General features: G+C 35.9%; 2 protein-coding genes across 4 annotated transcripts in view; both read left to right on the top strand.

The window, feature by feature from the left end:
* The window catches only part of surf4 (surfeit 4), a 12,018-nt gene extending 7,369 nt beyond the window's left edge, over positions 1-4,649 (top strand). For all 3 annotated transcript variants that reach the window (XM_077222981.1, XM_077222988.1, XM_077222994.1), the window contains one exon: positions 3,181-4,649. In XM_077222981.1, coding sequence (XP_077079096.1) covers positions 3,181-3,447 — 267 coding nt within the window. In that variant the 3' untranslated portion in view covers positions 3,448-4,649. The remainder of the gene's footprint in view (positions 1-3,180) is intronic.
* Positions 4,650-6,957: 2,308 nt separating this feature from the next.
* Positions 6,958-25,937, top strand: part of ass1 (argininosuccinate synthase 1) — a 76,711-nt gene continuing 57,731 nt past the window's right edge. The window contains exons 1-3 of the mRNA XM_077222728.1: positions 6,958-7,062; positions 11,278-11,395; positions 20,131-20,199. Of these exons, the coding sequence (XP_077078843.1) occupies positions 11,294-11,395; positions 20,131-20,199 (171 nt within the window). The 5' untranslated portion in view covers positions 6,958-7,062; positions 11,278-11,293. The remainder of the gene's footprint in view (positions 7,063-11,277; positions 11,396-20,130; positions 20,200-25,937) is intronic.

The raw sequence follows: 25,937 nt of genomic DNA, 5'->3' as shown, positions 1-25,937 counted from the left end.
TAGCAAAAAATCTAAACATTGAGAAAATCGCCTTTAAAGTTCTCCATTTATGTTCGCGATTTTGCTGCATTCACTCACAAAAATATTTTTGTATATTTACGGTAGGAAATTTACAAAAATATATTTTTTTGTATATTTACGGTAGGAAATTTACAAAAATATTTTCATGGAGCATGATCTTTACTTAATATCCTTATGATTTTTGGCATAAAAGAATGATTCGACCCATACGATGAATATATCATAGTGATTTCAGAAGGATCACGTGACACTGAAGACTGGAGTAATGATGCTGAAAATTCAGCTTTGAGTTTGATCACAGGAATAAATTACACTTTACTATATATTCACATAGAAAACAGCTGTTTTAAATTTAAATAATATTTCACAATATTATTATATTTTTATCAAATAAATGCAGCCTTGGTGAGCAGAAAAAACTTCCTTTAAAAACATTTAAAAATCTTCCCGATCCCAAACCTTTGACTGGTAGTGTATGTGTAGATGTTATACAGCACATATTGTTTAAAATCAGCTTCACAGTGATTAGACTGGGTTTGGAATGAATGAAACTCGACACTGAAGCTTCAAATGACCGTTGAAGAGCGAAGACGCATTTCTGACATGCGCTCTGAGATCCTGAACCCACGAATCAAATGTCACGCAGAGCATTAAACACTCATTCATACTCGTGCAGATCCGTGTGTCTCCATAAACACTCATATTTCTGTACGTTCACACCAACAACAATGAGATTTCACTGTACCTTATAAATAAAGGAGTGTGTTTAGTGGCATATTGGGTCAAGCTGAGTCAAGTCAGCTTCATTTATACAGCGCTTTTAACAATATAGACTGTTTGAAAGCAGCTTTACAGTGATAACAGGAGATTACAGTAACAGAGATTGTTTGGCTTTACAGCAGATCTAGAATAAAGTTACTGTCCAGATAAAGTTAGTTTTGATTGATTCACTTCCTTTTCAAAGATCATTAGTTATTAACTTAGAGGCCGCTTACACAACACTGTTCCAACAGAAAAAAATTGTGTTTTATTATTTTTAATGAGAGATTTATAAGCAATTGTTTGTAGAACGGTCATTTTGACCGGAAACATCACAAGTGTTACAATGTGGGGGAAAAAAACACAACAAACGACAAAAAGTATCAAAAAATGTTGGGAAGATGTTAGACTCTGAACTAAAATTTACTGACTTCACTCATTCAATGCAATAACATTAACAGCATTTTCGGGTACGCGAAAATCCTCTCTGGGTCAAAATGACCCGAACACAAGAAAGAAAGTTCTTAAAAGAACCTTCTTCTTTTTTTTTCTTTACATTTTTCGAACATTTTAATAATCTAAAGAGCCTTTTTCCACTCTTATGGAATGGAAAGTTTCCATGGATGTTAAAGGTTCTTCATGGAACCATCAATGCCTTATTTTTAAAAGTGTTTATTGCAATTTTCAACTGTAACAATATAATCGTCCAGCTCTAATGTGTTAAATGTGTCTATTGGTGCGATCAAGTCCTCCTCCAGTCCTCAAGTCTTGTTTTCGACGGCGTTCAAGTCTCTTTCGTCGGAACTACGCGCGATTAAAGGCGTCTTTTCCTCAGAGTTTTGTCCTAACCAGCTGCGACGATTCTATTTTATAAACGGTTTCTATTTTTCTGCGACGTCGCACTGGAACAACTAACACAAAGTGTGGCAATGATAATCCCAGGTACTGTTTATGTGCTTTATTTAATGCTAAAAGCATGAAATGTGACTTTGAATATCATATAGTGCTCCAGCTTTGCAGCTGTAAAAGCAACAATGGATAATTCACCTCAGATCTTGAAATGAAACAAATGGAAACAAGAACGTTCAAATTGTGAACAAACAAGTGTAGGTATTCTTTGACAAAGATTGTTTTAGTAACTCAGTAGACTTTGTCTTTTTTTTTAATAATGTTTAATTATTACATATACATATTACATATACATATTAAATATAAAAAATTTGATTGTAGCCTACTTATCCATTCTCTTGCGAGTGCCGTCAAGATTGATGCTGCGAGACTCCGCCCATACACTGTTCTGATTGGTGCTGCAAGACTCTGCCCTCACACTGTTCTGATTGGTGCTGCAAGACTCCGCCCTCACACTGTTCTGATTGGTGCTGCAAGACTCCGCCCTCACACTGTTCTGATTGGTGCTGCGAGACTCCGCCCTCACACTGTTCTGATTGGTGCTGCAAGACTCCGCCCTCACACTGTTCTGATTGGTGCCGCGAGACTCCGCCCTCACACTGTTCTGATTGGTGCCGCGAGACTCCGCCCACACACTGTTCTGATTGGTGCCACGAGACTCCGCCCACAGACTGTTCTGATTGGTGCCGCGAGACTCCGCATACAGACTGTTCTGATTGACTGTGGGTTTTGATTGATTTTGACGCATTCGCATCGCGTTGGACAGACAGATTATATGTCGCTGGATGAATCTAATCGCGTCGCGTCTGGTTAGGACACGCAGTAAGATGGCGGTGTACTTTCTCTTAATTAATTTTACAAAAATACAACAAGGTTCTTAAACTCTAATTCTAGAAAATGAAGAACAAAGAAATGTGCATCAGGTGTGATTTGCTTTTTTTATGTCTAAGGGATTGAAACTTCCCGGCCCCGAAAAGTTTTGCTTACAAAAAGTATTCTCGTCGCTTGATAAACTTAAGATTGAGCCACTGTAGTCACTTGGACTATTTTAACGATGTCTTTAATAACTTTTCGGGGAACAAGTGTCAATCTCTTAGAAGCCTATGGAGGAGTGATCCAGCTCTCAGATTTCATCAAAAATATCTTAATTCGTCTTCCGAAGATGAACGAAGGTCTTACGGGGTTGAACAACATGAGGGAGAGTAATTACTGACAGAATTTACATTTTTGGGTGAACTATCCCTTTAAGAACTTTATTACCTTTTGGTTTAATTCTTTGGGAATGAGACATTTAAAATGATTCCAAACATGTATAAACTGTATGATAATTGTTCACATTAAAACCATATAGACTCTTGTGTGAGTTTGGGAGATCTCACCACGAATGCACAAGAGTGAGTTCAAATGGTAATTTCCTTTGTTTTCTCAGAGAGTAGCCCTCTCTTACAGTTCTTCCAGTTTTTCCTAGTTTTCACTGTCTTTGTCTTCCAGATTCTGCAGAACATGGTGGGAACGGCTCTCATCATCCTCGTGGCCGTGGGATTTAAGACTAAACTTGCGGCTCTGACGCTGGTGGTTTGGCTTCTTGCAATCAACGTTTACTTCAACGCTTTCTGGACAGTGCCGGCTTACAAACCCATGCATGACTTCCTGAAGTACGACTTCTTCCAGACCACGTCTGTCGTCGGAGGCCTGTTGCTGGTGGTGGCGCTCGGCCCGGGAGGCGTGTCCATGGACGAGAAGAAGAAGGAGTGGTGAAGAGGAGCAGAAGAAGAAGATGAGAAGAATGAGTGAAAAAGAGAAGAAGAATACTGCAAAAAATCCTTTTCTTACTTAGTGTTTTTGTCTTGTTTCCAGTCCAAATATCTAAAAATTCTTAAATCAAGATGCATTTACTAAATTAGTGAAATGCCATAAGATATTATGTCTTGTTTTCTGGGGAAATAAATCAAAATGAAGTGAGTTGTTGCTTAAAACAAGCAATATTATCTGCCAATGGTGTAAGAAAAATAATGTTAATTTAAACTGAAACAAGATTATTTTTCTGACCCTGATTGTCAGATAATTTTTCTCGTTTTAAGCAAAAATTCACTTCATTTTTATTTATTTCACCAGAAAACAAGACATAATATCTTATGGCATTTTACTACTTTAGTAAATGCTTCTTGATTTATGAATTTTTAGATATTTGGTTTGGAAACAAGACAAAAATACTAAGTAAGAAAAGTGTAGAAGACGAGAGTTCAATACGTCCACTTCCTTTTTATTTTAAGCACATTAGTTTTGCAACAAGTTCTTGTCTCAGTTCTTTCAAATGAGCATTAAAATGAGCCAAAAACAACATGAAACTCTTTAAAAGTGTGATTTCTAGACTTGGAAAGGTCATGTAAATTACGTCACTTTCTCTTTATTTTAAGTCTATCAGTTTTATTCACCAAACGCCACTGATTGCAACAAGAACGCCGTTTATTTTGTTCACTTTAATCACGTTTTCTCGCATTAGTGTTTCTAATTTACTGCTCGGCGGGATGTTTCTGGTATTTAAAAGCGCTGTTGAGAGATAGAAATGTTTAAATAGACTGAAATGGACTGAACATGTTGTGAATGACTGATGGAGCAGATCATCATCTTTCTGGAGGCTTTATAATGTTTGTGGTTCAATTTGTCAGAAACTGCCATTGGAAAATTTTCCTAATGTTGTGCATCTGAACTTCGTCTCAGTCTTGAGTCGTATATGAAGTTTAGGATGAGAGCTCCTATTCTTCAACTTGATTTATTGTCTTGCTCAAGTGTTTTCTGTTGATTTATATATATATATATATATATATATATATATATATATATATATATATAAAAAGCAATTCATTATATTGATTTTTCAGAAAGTTATATTGTATTTTTGATTTTCGGATTTCAGATCATGGCGGAAAAATAAAGCAAATCCAATTAATAATTAAAAATGTGTTCTGATATATGATTTATTGTCTCAGTTCTTTCAAACAAGCATTAAAAATGAGTCAAAAACAACATTAAAATCTTTAAAAGTGTGATTTCTAGACTTGGAAAGGTCATGCAAAATAATGCAATCTTATGACTAAATTGGTGTTTTTAATAAGTTTGCTAATCAAGCTGCTTCTTCTGTTACTAAATTTTAATTAGTTTCTCTTCTGAGAGCTTTAAACCCGGTTCAGATCTTCAGACTGTTCTGACTATCCGACTTACGATTATCGTTAAACGGACGATCAAAATAACTAAAAATCCCATAGACTTTCATTGAGGGGGCAAAACTTTTATACAATTAAGACTTAGAGAATTTAAGCTATCTACCTCTAAATTTTGACAACTATCCTTGGACAACATGCCGCTAATGTTAGCAAAATGTTAAAACATGTTAATGTTGTTAAATCATGCTAACAATATGTTAGCAATGAGCTAATTCATGTTAATTGAAATGTGTTGAAGTATGATTGCAATGTGCTAAATCATGTTAGCAACATGATAGCAATGTGTTAAATCAGGCTAGCAAAATACTAAAACATGTTAGTTAGCAATGTTAAATCATGCTAGCAACATACTACTCATTTAGCAGCATGCTACCAACATGTTAATCTTGCTAGCAACATTTTAACATGGCTATCATGCTAACAGCGTGTTAAAAACGGTTAGCAACGAGTTATACTTGTTAACAAAATGTTAATCAGTCTTACAACATGCTATTAATGTGTTAATCGTTCAAGCAACAAGCTATGATAACAACATGATAAAGCATGCTAGTATTTTTTAACTTTCTCTGTGTAAAATCTTCAAGCTTTTCAACGTTATTTTAAACGTTTAGACAAGGCTTTGTCAAGAAGCCATCAAAGATTGTCATCAAACAACGGTGGAGTCAGAAAGGTCCAGAAACGCTAAATCTGCTCGCTGAGGTAAACAACAATTAAAATATAAATGTGAACATAAACATTGCAGAAACATTACATAATGTGGTTCAAAGTGTTTTTGTCCTGTGGCATAAATAGAATATAAAATGAAGTAAAAAAAAATCGATGCACCGATCAGATTATGATGTTTGAATAGTTGATATGCAATTTTTAATTAAGAGTGTAAGTGTGATTTTTTTTTTTAAATATTATTAAAAGCGGTTGTCAGATATCATGTTTGCTTTTTGGACTTTTTCCAGTTTAATTAAATCAATAAATCAATTTTTATAACATCTTGTCATTTTTATGACATTGTATATTCAAACAGAACTAACAATAATGAATGACATTTGTACTTTGCATTACAGAATGAGAATGTTTCATGAAATGTCATATTGCACAAATTTTGATGGCATTAACAGGTTTATTGTCTTTAAAAATAGAAAGTGAGCATATAGGCTATCTCCAGGGACTTTTGTCCTCTGTAGTGGACCTTATATTTTAGTGAATTTTTGTATACATTCTTATCATACATGTCACAATTTTAACAAAGACAACTGCCTCTACGAGGACTTTAAAAAGGACTTAGCGATCAAATTTAACACTCTTTCAGAAATGTGATAATATTTTGTAATTATCATTTAAATCTGAAAAAAATTATTATTTTTTTATCATAAATAAACCTCTCAGGAAAATGTTATGGGGTTTCAAATCAAAATATGACTTTCTGTTACGAAATTAGACATCGATTTCATACATGTACACTGTAGAGGACACTAGGCCTATAAAATCATGTTTATCAGGCATTTTGGGAGACACAGCAAGTGCATAGGGAAATAAATTATATTTCAATATTCCTATGAAATATTAGAAATTAGTAGGAAAATCTTGCCAATTACTACTCCCGTTATTACGCTTCTTTTTTCATTAATTGTTGCCCAAAGAACACATTAATATGCAAATTAGATACAATGTAGATATGCCTACATTGTATGAAATGAAGAAAAAACATTGTTTTTTAACGAGTCCTAGTGTCAACTACAGAGGACGTAGCATACCATGAATTAAATATAATTTTTAAAATGTTTACTTTTTTTATATCTCATGAGGATATTCTCAAACATTTAATAATGTACACCTGAAATGTAACAAGCCTAACTGGCATTTTTAGTGCTTGATTTTCCACTGGGCTTCTAGAGAAATGTTGTATGGCTGGATCGGTTGAACGCGTCGACGCTTTTAAATAAAGGGCGTAATCTGATTGGCTAATCCCGGCCTGTGTGGACGCACCCCCGTTGTTGAGCGTGATCTGATTGGCTCTTGTGCTCAAGGGGCGTGGCTGATGACATGTGCGCTGTATCTGGGTGACATCAGACGCTGCAAGCGAACAAACTGGATTTGGATTCGGATCTGAAAGCTTCTTCTCAATAATTCATTTTCATTTGCTGCTGTTTAGGTGAGTTCCTGCGGGGGGGGTTTTGTATTGTTTTTATGGTCACTATTCGTGTGAATATGAATTTGATGTGATTTAGCCTATGTATGTATTTATTTACATCTTAACAGGTTGTTGTTGTTGTTCATGTGAACTTTTTGATATTGTTGCTGATTCTCATGCAATGCTCTGTTATTTCTGCACGTGTAATAAAAATAGCGTTGTATTTATATAAATGTAGAATTTAAAGTGCAGTTTAATCTATAGTGAGCTAAACTGGCTCAATCATTTATAGACTGATGTTTTTAATCATGTGATACTCTGTTAAACACAAATCCCTTTTGCTTTACTGGCATTTCAGAGGGAATAACTGATCCACACCATTAAAATACTTTTTTTCACACCATGAAAATACAGATTTCTTGTTTTTATGGCACTGACATCAGCTTGAATAAGTTCAAAAAATTGTTTCATTTTCATTACATGATTTTATACATTGGCTCTAAAAGCCAGACAGCCCTAGTATATCCAATTTTACATTCATTTTTAATTTAATGCAGATTTTATGACATTATCAGCATACTATTTTGAATGCAAAGCTGAATTAAAATGTTTTAGTATTATATTTCAGTATGTATCAGCAACTCAGTGGGCATTTTTTTATAATGAATATGTCTATTTTACAGTCTATTTTACATTCATTTTTAATTTAAAGCAATTTTATGATATTACTAAAATTCATACTATTACTGTGACTGTTGTTCTTTAAAATACTTTATCTGTAGTAATATTTTGGCTGTTAATAAATGTATTTGTGTCATTAGAATGTAATTTGCAGTTACATCAAAAAGTAATCTGATTACAAAATGCATGTAACTTTTAATGCATTTCTTTACTGGTTACATCCAAAAGTATTCTGATTAAGTATTGCACGTAACTTTTAATGCGTTACTTTAGTCGTTACATCAATAAGTTATCTGATCATGTAATGAATTTAACTTGTAATGGGTTACTTTGCTTGTTACATCGAAAATTATTCTGATTAAGTATTGCACGTAACTTTTACTGCGTTACTTTAGTCGTTACATCTATAAGTAATCTGATTACGTATCGCACGTTACTTGTAATGTGTAACTTGAAACATCAAAAAGTAATCTAATTACGTAATGCACGTAACTTGTAATGTGTTTCTTTACTCGTTACATCCAAAAGTAATCTGATTACTTAATGCATGTTACTTGTAATGTGTTTCTTTACTCGTTACATCCAAAAGTAATCTGATTACTTAATGCATGTTACTTGGAATGTGTTTTTTACTCATTACATCCAAAAGTAATCTGATTACTTAATGCACGTTACTTTTAATATGTTACTTTACTTGTTACATCGAAGACTATTCTGACTACAGAATGCACATAACTTTTAATCCGTTACTTTAATCCTTACATCCAAAAGTAATCTGATTACGTAATGCACGTAACTTGTAATGCATTTCTTTACTTGTTATATCAGAAAAAGAAATCTGATTAAGTAATGTGTGAATTTACTTGTTGCATCAAAAAAAGAAATCTGATTACGAAATGTGTGACTTTACTTTTTACACCAGAAAAAGAAATCTGATTATGTAATGCATGTTACTTGTTACTTTCCACAGTCTAAAAAAAACAATAGATTAATGTAGACTTCAGTCTGAGGTTTTCTCAGAGAGGAGATCTACGGTAGAAATGTGTCCATTTTGAGCATAATCAGAATTATCAGCTAATAAGGGTAAATCGACATATTCTGGTAGACTGGAGGGAGTGTGAGCGTTTTCTACACAGTCTGAGTTGTGTTTCCACAGAGTTGTACATCCACCCGATCTTTGATGGAATCACCTCCTCATTTTCTGATATCAAAGACATTCAACTATATGAATTTCTCCGTCTGCTGGTCGAATGGGACAAAACTCAATTGTGTTTGCAATAGGCTAATTGGAGTTGTATTTATATTTGATAGTTTTCACATGATTTTATATAAAAAAAATTATTGGTTTGTTTAATACACACATTATTGTTGTGCTATTGCTGTATTATGTTAAATACAGTATCTCTTCAGTTAAAACCAAAAACGTATACTGTCCATTCAAGTGGACGTCTGAAAATATCTTTGAAAAATAACGTGCCCTAAAAGCAATGAAAACACATAAGAAAAAAAAATTGTTTTCAAGAGGTTGTCATAACACATGCATGAAAGGGTTAATACAAAAAAATTATATTTTAGCAACTCAGTTGGTATTTTTCACAATGATTATTATAAGTTCTATTTGAATTCGTTTTTTAATTTTAAATTAATGCAGTCTTACATTATCAGCATAATATCTTGAATGAAAAAGTGAATTAGAATGTTTTAGTGAGTATGTTTAAGAAACTCAATGGGCATTTTTTAAATATTAATGTCTATTTTACATTCTATTTTGCATTGTTTTTTAATTTAATGCAATTTTATGACTACACTGGTCTCCATTTTTTTTAGAAATCATCTGCTTTAGAGATAAAATGAGCAATTTATTATGCATTTTTCTAAACATTTCACTGGAGAGCCACAGCCCTGCAGAGTTTTAGCTTCAACACTAATTAAACACACCGGATCCAGATCATCAAGTCCTTCAGTTCATTAGAAAACTACAGGTGTGTGTGTTAGAGCTAAACTCTGAACTCTGAAAACTCTGATATATATGATTTCTAATTCTAGAGATGATATAGAACAGGTTGTTCTTCATATTGATGTAAGCTTTGTTTTATGACCACATCATCCGTGATTGTTAGGAATAATATCGTGCAATTAATGGTATGATGCAATACCAGCTTCAGATTGCATCATTCATTGCTTTGCCTAAAAAGCAAGAACTGTCCAAATAGAATTACTCATAGATCCAGTCAAATATGTATTTGAGTCATTTCTGGTTTAAATTAAGATCCCTTCCCTACAGTATAACTCTCTAATCCTCCGCCATTCCCGAATCAAGGGTCGGATCTACTAACTACATTTATTTCAGAAGCATTTTGGCTGTAGACCAGTGTAATATTTGAAATGTAAAGCTGAAGTGGAATATTTTAATATTAAATGTGTATTTCAGGCAGCAAATGAGTGTGAATTTTTGGTTGCGCTTTATTTTAAGTATCTGAGTGATATTAATTAACTACAAGTACTTACTATAGAGTTAGGGTTTAGGGTTAGTTGTAATTATGCATAAATTACTGTTATTACTATAGTAAGTCAGAACAACTTAGTAATAAGTAAGTAAGAACATGTGGTAATGTGTTAAAACTGAATTAAATTAAAAAAGAATGCAAAATAGGATGTAAAATAGACATTAATTGTAGAAATTTCTATAATTAATGTCTATTTTACATCCTATTTTGCGTTCTTTTTTAATTCAGTGGAATTTTTATGAAACTAGCAGCATCATGTTTTGAATGTAAAGCTGAAATGGAATATTTTAATATTTAATATTTCAGTGGGAATTTACCGCTACACTTTATTTTAAAGTGACGTAGTTACATTGTACTTTAAGTACTTGGTTATATTGATTAACTACAAGTACTTACTATAGAGTTGTACTTATGCATAATTAAATATGCATGCATTAAATTGTAAATGTGAATAAATTATAAATATGCATAATAGTAATCATGTTATTACGGTAACTTTACAATAATGTTCATTAGTTAACATTAGTTAATGTATTTACTAACATGAACTAACAATGTGCAGTACAATTGTTACAGTATTTATTAATCTTTTTAATGTTTGCTAATAAAAATCCAGCTGTTTATTGTTAGTTCATGTTAGTTCACAGTGCATTAACTAATGTTAACAAATACAACCTTTGATTTTAATAACGCATTAGTTAACGTTGAAATTAATATTAACTAAGATTAATAAATGCTGTAGTTCGTTCTTAGTTCATGTTAACTAATGAACCTTATTGTAAAATGTTACCGTTATTACTATAGTAAAGTAACGTGTGTCACTGAATTTTCTATAGTGTCTATTTTACATCCTATTTTGCATTCTTTTTTAATGTAATGCAGTTTTTATCATAATATTTTGCATGAAAAAGCTGAAATGTAATGTTTTAGTGTTATATGTGAGTGTGTTTTGCTCTACTTACAGCAGCACCGGAGCTGCACGAACAAACACACCTGATAGTCACATGACGAATGACTCTTGACATGTGACCTCTGTGTTGTTCTGAAGGTCATCTGAGTCTGAGATGTCGAAGGGTTCGGTGGTTCTGGCGTACAGTGGCGGTCTGGACACCTCCTGTATTCTGGTCTGGCTCAAGGAACAGGGATACGACGTGATTGCTTACCTGGTAACTCGATACGTCACAAAACACGTGTCATATTTGCATAAATCACAAATCATTTCCTTAAGGGAAACTGTGATGACTGCAACAACAACAGAAAATCTTACTCAGAATTTTTGTCTCGTTTCCTTTCCAGTCCAAATATCTAATAATACTTAAATCAAGATGCATTTACTAGATGAGTAAAATGCCATAAGATATTATGTCTAGTTTTCTGGGGGAAAATAATCTAAATGAAGTGAGTTTTGCTTAAAACAAGCTAAATTATCTGACAATCGGGGTAAAAAATTAAAAATAATGTTGTTTCTGTTTGAATTAAGAATCTTTTTCTGACAGATTTTGCTTGTTTGCTTGATTTTTTTTCAGAAAACAAGACACAATATCTTATGGCATTTGACCAATTATTTTAATTTATTGCAATTTTTATGAAAGTAGCAGCATCATATTTTGAATGAAATGGAATATTTTAATATTTGCATTTCAGCAAATCAGTGGCAATTTACAGTTACACTTTATTTTAAGGTGCAAAGTTACTTTGTACTTACTTAAATAAGTACTGGGTAATATTGATTAACTACAAGTACTTATAGAGTTGTAATTATGCATAATTAAATATGCATAAAATTGTAAATATGCATAATAGTAGTAATGTTATTACGGTAACACTTTACAATAAGATTCATTAGTTAACATTAGTTAAAAACAAGACATAATATCTTATGGCATTTTCCTAATCTAGTAAATGCATCTTGATTTAAGAATTTTTAGATATTTGGACTGGAAACAAGACAAAAATACTAAATAAGAAAAGCATTTTTTGCAGTGATGAAAGTAAGAGGCGAGTCTTGAGTGTTGAAATGCAGGAAATGATTTTCCACACATCACATGATTCACGGTTAATGCCGGGCTTGTGAAGACTCGCTCAGCGTTTCCCTCTCGACCGTGAGTCGTTCTCTGAAACCATGTGGGGAGTCACGGCTGTTTTCATGGCCTGATGCTTTACTGACACCAGAACAATAGTGGCATCGTCAGGAACAATGAGCCTGTCTGCAGTCATCATGAGCTCAGGAACGCACCGGATGTGCTTTTGTTTTATGTTGCATATTAACACATTTTGTGAGGATTCACATTCAAAGCTCCACAACTGTTTCCCTGCCATTGTGCGAAGGTTTGCTTACGCACACGTCGTAGTTTTGGACTAAAAGCAATTTTCCCAGCTCTTTGTTTCGAAATGTTGCTTTTTTTATGCACCGTACCCTTATTTAAGTGTTGATAAGAAGCTAGAATAAAAAGGTTCTTGTTTGTTTAAAAGCAGAGGATCTGTTGCTGAATATTGCATGTTCAGATGTTCAACATAATATTCTGGAGAAAGTTTGTTAAAAGGACAATAAAAAAACGGTAGTTAAGGTTTTAGTCATTTTTATTAAATTATTATACAATTTTATTAAATTTAAACTAATGAAAATGAGATGTTGCTGTTATTCTTTTTATTTATATTTTATTTTATTTTTCTTCAGTTAATATGCATGTTATTTCATGTATATTTCAAGTAAAACATTTTTTTATGGTTTTAGTTAGGAAAGTTACATTAGTTGACATTAATGAACAATGACAAACACTTTTGAAGCGTTTATTAATCTCAGTTAATATTAATTTCAGCATTTACTAATAAATTATTGTTATATCTGTTAAAATTATTTAATGGGTCTGATCTGACATAAACTTGTTTTTGTATTAACTAATGTTATCAAAGACTAGTAAATACTGTAACAAATATATTGCTCAATGTCACTGTTATAAATATTTTGAATCAGCTTATATTATTATTTTTTTAGTTTTGTTGATTTTAGTTTAATTTAAGTCATTTCATTGGTGTTTTTTATATTGTAATTCTAATTTTTTTTTTTTCAGTTAATAATTTACAAGGGGACGTTTAGTTCAAGTTTTTCATCTAACATTTAGATTTGATTTTATTTCAGCTTTATTTCGTTTAGTTAACAATATTGTTGAATGCATTAACTAATGAGACCTTATCGTAAAGTTTTACAGTTAATAACCCAGTTGGACACACAGATTGACTGATTTTTATTTTTATTTTTATTGATCTCTGAACGCATGTCTGAAGTGGATTCTGGTACACAAGTGTTTCGTGTAAAGCGTAACTCGTGATGAACTTCACTACAAGTTTGTCAGTTGTTGTTTAATCGTGATCTAACCAGTGGAGTTGATGATTGAATGCCTCATTGCATTGTGGGCTGCGTTTGGCCTCCTAAAGCTGCCAAAATATTTTGCAATGCAGAGGTTTATAATTATTCAGGAAAGTGTGAGTCAGGACAGCGATACACAATGAAACAATGGAGTTTTTTGAGTGTGTTGAGGAAGTGCACAAACACTATGAGCTACTGAGGAACTGAAGAGGCTATAAATGGTCTGATAAAATTGCGTAAAAAACTAGAACAATAATGATATATGAATATTCTTTTCCTGTCTGAGTGCTTTTGTATTACACATTTCTCAGATGCTTTTATCTAAAACTTGCATTGCAAGTTTGCATTACTTTACTTTACTTTGCTTTGCTTTACTTTACTTTACTTTAATTTGCTTTACTTTACTTTACTTTACTTTACTTTACTTTACTTTACTTTACTTTACTTTACTTTGAATTGGTTGTGGTTTACTTTTTCTTTAGTTTAGTTGTGGTTGTGTTTAGTTAGTTTTGGTTGTGGTTTACTTTACTTTACTTTACGTAACTTTGCTTTACTTTACTTTACTTTACTTTACTTTACTTTACTTTACTTTACGTAATTTTACTTTACGTAACTTTGCTTTGGATTGGTTGTGGTTGTGTTTAGTTAGTTTTGGGTTGTGGTTTACTTTACTCTACTCTACTCTACTTTACTCTACTCTACTTTACTTTACTTTGTTTTACTTTGCTTTACTTTACTTTGGATTGGTTGCGGTTTACTTTTTCTTTAGTTTAGTTGTGGTTGTGTTCAGTTAGTTTTGGTTGTTGTTTACTTTACTTTACTTTACTTTGGATTGGTTGTGGTTTGGTTTGGTTAAGTTTAGTTTAGTTTAGTTTAGTTGTGGTTGTGTTTAGTTAGTTTTGGTTGTGGTTTGGTTTACTTTACTTTACTTTGGATTGGTTGTGGTTTGGTTTGGTTAAGTTTAGTTTAGTTTAGTTTAGTTGTGGTTGTGTTTAGTTAGTTTTGGTTGTCGTTTACTTTACTTTACTTTACTTTACTTTGGATTGGTTTTGGTTTGGTTTGGTTTGGTTAAGTTTAGTTTAGTTTAGTTGTGGTTGTGTTTAGATAGTTTTGGTTGTGGTTTGGTTTACTTTACTTTACTTTGGATTGGTTGTGGTTTAAGTTACTTTACTTTACTTTACTTTACTTTACTTCACTTTGGATTGGTTTGGTTTGGTTTGGTTTAGTTTAGTTTAGTTTAGTTCACTTAACTTTACTTTACTTTACTTTACTTTACTTTACTTTACTTTGGATTGGTTATGGTTTACTTTACTTTACTTTGGATTGGTTGTGGTTTAGTTTAGTTTTGTTTAGTGTGGATTGGTTGTGGTTTAGTTTACTTTGCTTTGGATTGGTTGTGGTTTAGTTTTGTTTAGTTTAGTTTAGTTTGGATTGGTTGTGGTTTACTTTACTTTACTTTGCTTTGGATTGGTTGTGGTTTACTTTTTCTTTAGTTTAGTTCTGGTTGTGTTTAGTTAGTTTTGGTTGTGGTTTACTTTACTTTACTTTGCTTTGAATTGGTTGTGGTTTACTTTAAACTAAACCACAACCAATCCAAAGTAAAGTAGTTTTGTTCAGTTTAGTTTAGTTTGGATTGGTTGTGGTTTAGTTTAGTTTAGTTTAGTTTAGTTTAGTTTAGTTTGGATTGGTTGTGGTTTAGTTTACTTTGCTTTGGATTGGTTGTGGTTTAGTTTAGTTTAGTTTATTTTTGTTTAGTTTGGATTGGTTGTGGTTTACTTTACTTTGGATTGGTTGTGGTTTAGTTTAGTTTAGTTTAGTTTAGTTTAGTTTAGTTTAGTTTAGTTTGGATTGGTTGTGGTTTAGTTTAGTTTAGTTTAGTTTAGTTTGGATTGGTTGTGGTTTAGTTTAGTTTAGTTTAGTTTGGATTGGTTGTGGTTTAGTTTAGTTTAGTTTGGATTGGTTGTGGTTTAGTTTAGTTTAGTTTAGTTTAGTTTAGTTTAGTTTAGTTTAGTTTAGTTTGGATTGGTTTTGGTTTAGTTTAGTTTAGTTTATTTTGGATTGGTTGTGGTTTAGTTAAGTTCATTTTAGTTTAGTTTGGATTGGTTGTGGTTTAGTTTAGTTTAGTTTGGATTGGTTTAGTTTGGAAAGGCTCACAATTACACAGACTGTACAAAACTGCTAAGTGTACACAACTGTGGTACAAAGTACAAAGGGTTATTTCCTCTCCCATATCAGGCAACAGCTCTGAGTTGGTCTGTGCCCTCTGAACACTGGGCTTTAATACTTGTTTATTCCAAAGATCCGATGAGAACACTCAAAAGCGAAGCTGTGTTTATCACAAAATGTGCTGTGTCGTATTTTGTGTAAAAGCTGGCGAGAAAATATAAAATGATTGGTGAGATAGTAAAGAATTTCTAGATGATGTGAACTGCACACCGTAGTCCAGCTGTTCCCAGTGTGTGAGAAGTCTTGCCTTGCCCTGGTCTGGAGTTTGAAATGGTGTGCCTTTCACGGCATGCATAAACACGTACATACCGAAATTGTGAATAACGTTTGTGAGGGTCCACACAACAGGAACACTGAAGAAGGGAATGCTCAACAGTACAATGTGAAGCATTCCTACGCCGAGCGCATATGTCAGCCATATCCCCCGACTGTTCATCACGCGGGTGTTTGGGTTAACTTCACTGTGGGCCACGGCGACGTTCATCTTGTTATTCTCAAGTGCGTTCGGGGTGAAGCAGGCTGGAACGCTGCCGGAACCTTGGGGTTGTAATTGATGATCAGTTGAACTTCACAGACACACATTGCTAGAACTGCCCGGTCCTGCAGATTTGCCTTGCACAACATCGGGAGGATCAGGCCCTTCCTTACAGAGCATGCTACACAACTCCTTATCCAAGCTCTTGTTTTATCCAGACTGGACTATTGTAATGCTCTCCTGGCTGGTCTTCCAGCTTGCTCTGTCAAACCTCTACAATTGATCCAGAATGCTGCAGCCAGAGTAGTCTTTAATGAGCCGAAGAGAGCACACATCACTCCTCTCCTCACTAAATTGCACTGGTTGCCAGTTGCCGCTCGCATTAAATTCAAGGCACTGCCGTTTGCCTACAGAGCAACCACTGGCTCTGCTCCCTCTTACCTAAACTCATTACTTCAGACTTACGTGCCATCCAGAAACTTGCGCTCTGCTAGCGAATGTCGTCTTGTGGTACCATCTCAAAGAGGCACAAAATCTCTTTCTCGGACCTTCACCATGACTGTTCCCTGATGGTGGAATGATCTGCCTTTCTCAACCAGAGCTTCTGAGTCAGTCGCCACTTTCAAGAAACTGCTGAAGACGCATCTTTTTCGGCAGCACTTGATTCAGTAATACAAACACTTTCTCTTCTCTTCTATTCTATTTTTATAAAAAAAAAAAAAACTGCACTAAAGTTAAACTGAGAGGGATTATAGCACTTACGTATTGTTGTCCTACTGTTAGTTTCACTGCTTCTATTGTTCTCATTTGTAAGTCGCTTTGGATAAAAGCGTCAGCTTAATGAATAAATGTAAATGGTTGTAGTTTAGTTTAGTTTAGTTTAGTTTAGTTTAGTTTAGTTTAGTTTAGTTTAGTTTGGATTGGTTGTGGTTTAGTTTAGTTTAGTTTAGTTTAGTTTAGTTTAGTTTAGTTTAGTTTAGTTTAGTTTAGTTTAGTTTAGTTTGGTTTGGTTGTATTTTAGTTTAGTTTAGTTTAGTTTAGTTTGGATTGGTTGTGGTTTAGTTTAGTTTAGTTTAGTTTAGTTTAGTTTGGTTGTAGTTTAGTTTAGTTTAGTTTGGTTGTGGTTTAGTTTAGTTAAGTTTAGTTTAATTTGGTTGTGGTTTAGTTTAGTTTAGTTTAGTTTAGTTTGGTTTAGTTTAGTTTAGTTTAGTTTGGTTGTGGTTTAGTTTAGTTTAGTTTAGTTTAGTTTAGTTTAGTTTAGTTTAGTTTAGTTTAGTTTAGTTTACTTTGGATTGGTTGTGGTTTAGTTTAGTTTAGTTTAGTTTAGTTTAGTTTAGTTTAGTTTAGTTTAGTTTAGTTTGGATTGGTTGTAGTTTAGTTTAGTTTAGTTTAGTTTAGTTTGGATTGGTTGTGGTTTAGTTTAGTTTAGTTTGGATTGGTTGTGGTTTAGTTTAGTTTAGTTTAGTTTAGTTTGGATTGGTTGTGGTTTAGTTTAGTTTAGTTTAGTTTAGTTTAGTTTAGTTTAGTTTAGTTTAGTTTAGTTTGGATTGGTTGTGGTTTAGTTTAGTTTAGTTTAGTTTGGATTGGTTGTGGTTTAGTTTAGTTTAGTTTAGTTTAGTTTAGTTTAGTTTGGATTGGTTGTGGTTATGGTTTAGTTTAGTTTAGTTTAGTTTGGATTGGTTGTGGTTTAGTTTAGTTTTGTTTAGTTTGGATTGGTTGTGGTTTAGTTTAGTTTAGTTTAGTTTAGTTTAGTTTAGTTTGGATTGGTTGTGGTTTAGTTTAGTTTAGTTTAGTTTAGTTTAGTTTAGTTTAGTTTGGATTGGTTGTGGTTTAGTTTAGTTTAGTTCAGTTTAGTTTAGTTTGGATTGGTTGTGGTTTAGTTTAGTTTAGTTTAGTTTAGTTTAGTTTGGATTGGTTGTGGTTTAGTTTAGTTTAGTTTAGTTTAGTTTAGTTTGGATTGGTTGTGGTTTAGTTTAGTTTAGTTTAGTTTAGTTTGGATTGGTTGTGGTTTAGTTTAGTTTAGTTTAGTTTAGTTTAGTTTAGTTTAGTTTGGTTGTACTTTAGTTTAGTTTAGTTTGGATTGGTTGTGGTTTGGTTTAGTTTAGTTTAGTTTAGTTTAGTTTGGATTGGTTGTGGTTTAGTTTAGTTTAGTTTGGATTGGTTGTAGTTTAGTTTAGTTTAGTTTGGATTGGTTGTGGTTTAGTTTAGTTTAGTTTAGTTTAGTTTAGTTTAGTTTAGTTTGGTTGTAGTTTAGTTTAGTTTGGATTGGTTATAGTTTAGTTTAGTTTAGTTTGGATTGGTTGTGGTTTGGTTTAGTTTAGTTTAGTTTGGATTGGTTGTGGTTTGGTTTGGTTTAGTTTGGATTGGTTGTGGTCTAGTTTAGTTTACTTTAGTTTAGTTTGGGATTGGTTGTGGTTTACTTTACTTTGGATTGGTTGTGGTTTAGTTTAGTTTAGTTTGGTTGTGGTTTAGTTTAGTTTAGTTTAGTTTAGTTTAGTTTAGTTTAGTTTAGTTTAGTTTGGTTGTGGTTTAGTTTAGTTTAGTTTGGATTGGTTGTGGTTTAGTTTAGTTTGGATTGGTTGTAGTTTAGTTTAGTTAATTTTAGTTTAGTTTGGATTGGTTGTGGTTTAGTTTAGTTTAGTTTGGATCAGATGAGGTCTGGGGCCTGTACCATGATGGTAGTTGAACAAACTCAGGATTGCAGGATTAGTTTAGAGTTGACAAAACCAAACCAATCCAACCAGGCTTTGTTGGTACCATGATGCTGATCATCAACTTTCTCTGTCAACCCAGGCTTTGATCCTGAGTTTAGGAGTTTAAGTGTGACATCAGTAGCGAACAGCCAATCACACGCTGAGAAAGAGTGAAACTGAGATTAATTTCTCACGAGAGAAGCAGCGCAATTTACTTATTAAATAAAAGTATTAAAATAGTAAGAATTTAAACAAATTTATACAGCAAGAAGAAAACAGCTGTCTATGTAAGAGGACAACTAAAAGAAAAAGTCTCGCTACTGTCTATCAGTGCAAGTAAAAGTTGTGAAGTTATTTTAAACAGTTGATAAAGGTATAGAGAGAATTGAACATTTAAGCTCACATGTAGTAATTTTATAGCTTCATCTATTGATGCTAAAGCATATTTATATTACCTTTTATATATTTATTCATTTAAACTGTGTAATAATAATTGATGAACTAAAATCGTACATGTGTGATTGATTAAAGGTATAATAATTACATAAATAATATCTAAATCATACAAATTTATTATTCTAAATAAGCATCACTAAAAACCAGACGATTTTGTCTTTAAAAATCATTTGCTATGTAGTGACCTTTAATTTGGAGTAGAAACAGGTGGAGTGGCTTTATCGCATCAGACATGTGTCACTTTGCTCACAGCTGATTGGTCCGAGTTCGGTTTGCAACCTCTGACCTGGAACATCACCTGACCCGGACCAGGTTAGCCGTGGAGCGTAAGTTACTATGGCGATGAACACTGCTAAAAGCCAAACCAATTTCATGGTCCCTAAAACCCAGGGTTGTCGCAAACTAAACTGAAACATAGCTGGCTAGCCACCTAAACCGGCTTCATGGTATAGGCCCCTGGTTAGCCGTGGAGCGTAAGTTACTATGGCGATGAACACTGCTAAAAGCCAAACCACTTTCATGGCTACCTAAAACCCAGAGTTGGCGCAAACTAATCTAAAACATACCTGGCTAGCCACCTAAACCGGCTTCATGGTATAGGTCACTGGTACACCGGACTAGGTTATTTTTTATTGTTTTTGATGATCTGTTTTCTTACACTAATCACTCTTTTTCACATTAAAGGCTAATATTGGACAGAATGAGGACTTTGATGCGGCCCGGAAGAAAGCTGAGAAACTTGGAGCCAAGAAGGTAAAGACCGATAAACACTAATCACAGCTGTGATTAGCAATTAGCAATGTGTTAAAATATTAGCAACATGATAATTCATGTTAACATTGCGTTTAAACCTGTTGTTTCATGTTAACAATGTGCTAAAGAATGTTAGTAAAATGCTATGCAATGCTAGCAAAGTGCTGAATCAATCTAGCAATGTGGTAAAACTTGCTAGCAAAATAGTAGGTATGTGTTGTGAAGGAAGTGATGTGTATTTGTGTCCAGGTGTGTATTGTGAAGGAAGTAATGTATGTTTGTGTCCAGGTGTGTGTTGTGTAGGAAGTGATGTGTGTTTGTGTCCAGGTGTGTGTTGTGAAGGAAGTGATGTGTGTGTGTGTCCAGGTGTGTGTTGTGAAGGAAGTGATGTGTATTTGTGTCCAGGTGTGTGTTGTGAAGGAAGTGATGTGTGTTTGTGTCCAGGTGTGTGTTGTGAAGGAAGTGATGTGTGTTTGTGTCCAGGTGTGTGTTGTGAAGGAAGTGATGTGTGTCTGTGTCCAGGTGTGTGTTGTGAAGGAAGTGATGTGTGTTTGTGTCCAGGTGTGTGTTGTGTAGGAAGTGATGTGTGTTTGTGTCCAGGTGTGTGTTGTGTAGGAAGTGATGTGTGTTTGTGTCCAGGTGTGTGTTGTGTAGGAAGTGATGTGTGTTTGTGTCCAGGTGTGTGTTGTGTAGGACGTGATGTGTGTTTGTGTCCAGGTGTGTGTTGTGTAGGAAGTGATGTGTGTTTGTGTCCAGGTGTGTGTTGTGTAGGAACTGATGTGTGTTTGTGTCCAGGTTTGTGTTGTGAAGGAAGTGATGTGTGCTTGTGTCCAGGTGTGTGTTGTGTAGGAAGTGATGTGTGTTTGTGTCCAGGTGTGTGTTGTGTAGGAAGTGATGTGTGCTTGTGTCCAGGTTTGTGTTGTGAAGGAAGTGATGTGTGTTTGTGTCCAGGTGTGTGTTGTGTAGGAAGTGATGTGTGTTTGTGTCCAGGTGTGTGTTGTGTAGGAGGTGATGTGTGTTTGTGTCCAGGTGTGTGTTGTGTAGGAAGTGATGTGTGTTTGTGTCCAGGTGTGTGTTGTGTAGGAAGTGATGTGTGTTTGTGTCCAGGTGTGTGTTGTGTAGGAAGTGATGTGTGTTTGTGTCCAGGTGTGTGTTGTGTAGGAAGTGATGTGTGTTTGTGTCCAGGTGTGTGTTGTGTAGGAAGTGATGTGTGTTTGTGTCCAGGTGTGTGTTGTGTAGGAAGTGATGTGTGTTTGTGTCCAGGTGTGTGTTGTGAAGGAAGTGATGTGTGTTTGTGTCCAGGTGTGTGTTGTGTAGGAAGTGATGTGTGTTTGTGTCCAGGTTTGTGTTGTGTAGGAAGTGATGTGTGTTTGTGTCCAGGTGTGTGTTGTGAAGGAAGTGATGTGTGTTTGTGTCCAGGTGTGTGTTGTGTAGGAAGTGATGTGAGTTTGTGTCCAGGTGTGTGTTGTGTAGGAAGTGATGTGTGTTTGTGTCCAGGTGTGTGTTGTGTAGGAAGTGATGTGTGTTTGTGTCCAGGTGTGTGTTGTGTAGGAAGTGATGTGTGTTTGTGTCCAGGTGTGTGTTGTGTAGGAAGTGATGTGTGTTTGTGTCCAGGTGTGTGTTGTGTAGGAAGTGATGTGTGTTTGTGTCCAGGTGTGTGTTGTGTAGGAAGTGATGTGTGTTTGTGTCCAGGTGTGTGTTGTGAAGGAAGTGATGTGTGTTTGTGTCCAGGTGTGTGTTGTGAAGGAAGTGATGTGTGTTTGTGTCCAGGTGTGTGTTGTGTAGGAAGTGATGTGTGTTTGTGTCCAGGTGTATGTTGTGTAGGAAGTGATGTGTGTTTGTGTCCAGGTGTGTGTTGTGTAGGAAGTGATGTGTGTTTGTGTCCAGGTGTGTGTTGTGTAGGAAGTGATGTGAGTTTGTGTCCAGGTGTGTGTTGTGTAGGAAGTGATGTGTGTTTGTGTCCAGGTGTGTGTTGTGTAGGAAGTGATGTGTGTTTGTGTCCAGGTGTGTGTTGTGTAGGACGTGATGTGTGTTTGTGTCCAGGTGTGTGTTGTGTAGGAAGTGATGTGTGTTTGTGTCCAGGTGTGTGTTGTGTAGGAAGTAATGTGTGTTTGTGTCCAGGTGTGTGTTGTGTAGGAAGTGATGTGTGTTTGTGTCCAGGTGTGTGTTGTGTAGGAAGTGATGTGTGTTTGTGTCCAGGTGTGTGTTGTGAAGGAAGTGATGTGTGTTTGTGTCCAGGTGTGTGTTGTGTAGGAAGTTATGTGTGTTTGTGTCCAGGTGTGTGTTGTGTAGGAAGTGATGTGTGTTTGTTTCCAGGTGTGTGTTGTGTAGGAAGTGATGTGTGTTTGTGTCCAGGTGTGTGTTGTGTAGGAAGTGATGTGTGTTTGTGTCCAGGTGTGTGTTGTGAAGGAAGTGATGTGTGTTTGTGTCCAGGTGTGTGTTGTGTAGGAAGTGATGTGTGTGTGTGTCCAGGTGTGTGTTGTGTAGGAAGTTATGTGTGTTTGTGTCCAGGTGTGTGTTGTGTAGGAAGTGATGTGTGTTTGTGTCCAGGTGTGTGTTGTGTAGGAAGTTATGTGTGTTTGTGTCCAGGTGTGTGTTGTGTAGGAAGTGATGTGTGTTTGTGTCCAGGTGTGTGTTGTGTAGGAAGTGATGTGTGTTTGTGTCCAGGTGTGTGTTGTGTAGGAAGTGATCTGTGTGTGTGTCCAGGTGTGTGTTGTGTAGGAAGTGATGTGTGTTTGTGTCCAGGTGTGTGTTGTGTAGGAAGTGATCTGTGTGTGTGTGTCCAGGTGTGTGTTGTGTAGGAAGTGATGTGTGTTTGTGTCCAGGTGTGTGTTGTGTAGGAAGTGATGTGTGTTTGTGTCCAGGTGTGTGTTGTGTAGGAAGTGATCTGTGTGTGTGTCCAGGTGTGTGTTGTGTAGGAAGTGATGTGTGTTTGTGTCCAGGTGTGTGTTGTGTAGGAAATGATGTGTGTTTGTGTCCAGGTGTGTGTTGTGTAGGAAGTGATGTGTGTTTGTGTCCAGGTGTGTGTTGTGTAGGAAGTGATGTGTGTTTGTGTCCAGGTGTGTGTTGTGTAGGAAGTGACGTGTGTTTGTGTCCAGGTGTGTGTTGTGTAGGACGTGATGTGTGTTTGTGTCCAGGTGTGTGTTGTGTAGGAAGTGATGTGTGTTTGTGTCCAGGTGTGTGTTGTGTAGGAAGTGATGTGTGTTTGTGTCCAGGTGTGTGTTGTGTAGGAAGTGATGTGTGTTTGTGTCCAGGTGTGTGTTGTGTAGGAAGTGATGTGAGTTTGTGTCCAGGTGTGTGTTGTGTAGGAAGTGATGTGTGTTTGTGTCCAGGTGTGTGTTGTGTAGGAAATGATGTGTGTTTGTGTCCAGGTGTGTGTTGTGTAGGACGTGATGTGTGTTTGTGTCCAGGTGTGTGTTGTGTAGGAAGTGATGTGTGTTTGTGTCCAGGTGTTTGTTGTGTAGGAAGTGATGTGTGTTTGTGTCACTGTTGTGTAGGACGTGATGTGTGTTTGTGTCCAGGTGTGTGTTGTGTAGGAAGTGATGTGTGTTTGTGTCCAGGCGTGTGTTGTGTAGGACGTGATGTGTGTTTGTGTCCAGGTGTGTGTTGTGTAGGAAGTGATGTGTGTTTGTGTCCAGGTGTGTGTTGTGTAGGAAGTGATGTGTGTTTGTGTCCAGGTGTGTGTTGTGAAGGAAATGATGTGTGTTTGTGTCCAGGTGTGTGTTGTGTAGGAAGTGATGTGTGTTTGTGTCCAGGTGTGTGTTGTGTAGGAAGTGATGTGTGTTTGTGTCCAGGTGTGTGTTGTGTAGGAAGTGATGTGTGTTTGTGTCCAGGTGTGTGTTGTGTAGGAAGTGATGTGTGTTTGTGTCCAGGTGTGTGTTGTGAAGGAAGTGATGTGTGTTTGTGTCCAGGTGTGTGTTGTGTAGGAAGTGATGTGTGTTTGTGTCCAGGTGTGTGTTGTGTAGGAAGTGATGTGTGTTTGTGTCCAGGTGTGTGTTGTGTAGGAAGTGATGTGTGTTTGTGTCCAGGTGTGTGTTGTGTAGGAAGTGATGTGTGTTTGTGTCCAGGTGTGTGTTGTGTAGGAAGTGATGTGTGTTTGTGTCCAGGTGTGTGTTGTGTAGGAAGTGATGTGTGTTTGTGTCCAGGTGTGTGTTGTGTAGGAAGTTATGTGTGTTTGTGTCCAGGTGTGTGTTGTGTAGGACGTGATGTGTGTTTGTGTCCAGGTGTGTGTTGTGTAGGAAGTTATGTGTGTTTGTGTCCAGGTGTGTGTTGTGAAGGAAGTGATGTGTGTTTGTGTCCAGGTGTGTGTTGTGTAGGAAGTGATGTGTGTTTGTGTCCAGGTGTGTGTTGTGTAGGAAGTGATGTGTGTTTGTGTCCAGGTGTGTGTTGTGTAGGACGTGATGTGTGTTTGTGTCCAGGTGTGTGTTGTGTAGGAAGTGATGTGTGTTTGTGTCCAGGTGTGTGTTGTGAAGGAAGTGATTGTGTTTGTGTCCAGGTGTGTGTTGTGTAGGAAGTGATGTGTGTTTGTGTCCAGGTGTGTGTTGTGTAGGACGTGATGTGTGTTTGTGTCCAGGTGTGTGTTGGGAAGGAAGTGATGTGTGTTTGTGTCCAGGTGTGTGTTGTGTAGGAAGTGATGTGTGTTTGTGTCCAGGTGTGTGTTGTGAAGGAAGTGATGTGTGTTTGTGTCCAGGTGTGTGTTGTGAAGGAAGTGATGTGTGTTTGTGTCCAGGTGTGTGTTGTGTAGGAAGTGATGTGTGTTTGTGTCCAGGTGTGTGTTGTGTAGGAAGTGATGTGAGTTTGTGTCCAGGTGTGTGTTGTGTAGGACGTGATGTGTGTTTGTGTCCAGGTGTGTGTTGTGTAGGAAGTGATGTGTATTTGTGTCCAGGTGTGTGTTGTGTATGACGTGATGTGAGTTTGTGTCCAGGTGTGTGTTGTGTAGGAAGTGATGTGTGTTTGTGTCCAGGTGTGTGTTGTGTAGGACGTGATGTGTGTTTGTGTCCAGGTGTGTGTTGTGTAGGAAGTGATGTGTATTTGTGTCCAGGTGTGTGTTGTGTAGGAAGTGATGTGTGATTGTGTCCAGGTGTGTGTTGTGAAGGAAGTGATGTGTGTTTGTGTCCAGGTGTGTGTTGTGAAGGAAGTGATGTGTGTTTGTGTCCAGGTGTGTGTTGTGTAGGAAGTGATGTGTGTTTGTGTCCAGGTGTGTGTTGTGTAGGAGGTGATGTGTGTTTGTGTCCAGGTGTGTGTTGTGTAGGAAGTGATGTGTGTTTGTGTCCAGGTGTGTGTTGTGTAGGAAGTGATGTGTGTTTGTGTCCAGGTGTGTGTTGTGAAGGAAGTGATGTGTGTTTGTGTCCAGGTGTGTGTTGTGAAGGAAGTGATGTGTGTTTGTGTCCAGGTGTGTGTTGTGAAGGAAGTGATGTGTGTTTGTGTCCAGGTGTGTGTTGTGTAGGAAGTGATGTGTGTTTGTGTCCAGGTGTGTGTTGTGTAGGAAGTGATGTGTGTTTGTGCCCAGGTGTGTGTTGTGTAGGAAGTGATGTGTGTTTGTGTCCAGGTGTGTGTTGTGTAGGAAGTGATGTGTGTTTGTGCCCAGGTGTGTGTTGTGAAGGAAGTGATTGTGTTTGTGTCCAGGTGTGTGTTGTGAAGGAAGTGATGTGTGTTTGTGTCCAGGTGTGTGTTGTGTAGGAAGTGATGTGTGTTTGTGTCCAGGTGTGTGTTGTGAAGGAAGTGATTGTGTTTGTGTC

The sequence above is a fragment of the Siphateles boraxobius genome, unplaced genomic scaffold (assembly GCF_051911475.1).
Source record: "Siphateles boraxobius isolate OS27281-9 unplaced genomic scaffold, OSU_SipBor_1 120, whole genome shotgun sequence".
Taxonomy (NCBI): Eukaryota; Metazoa; Chordata; class Actinopteri; order Cypriniformes; family Leuciscidae; genus Siphateles; species Siphateles boraxobius.
This window is presented reverse-complemented; position numbering and strand designations above follow the sequence as displayed.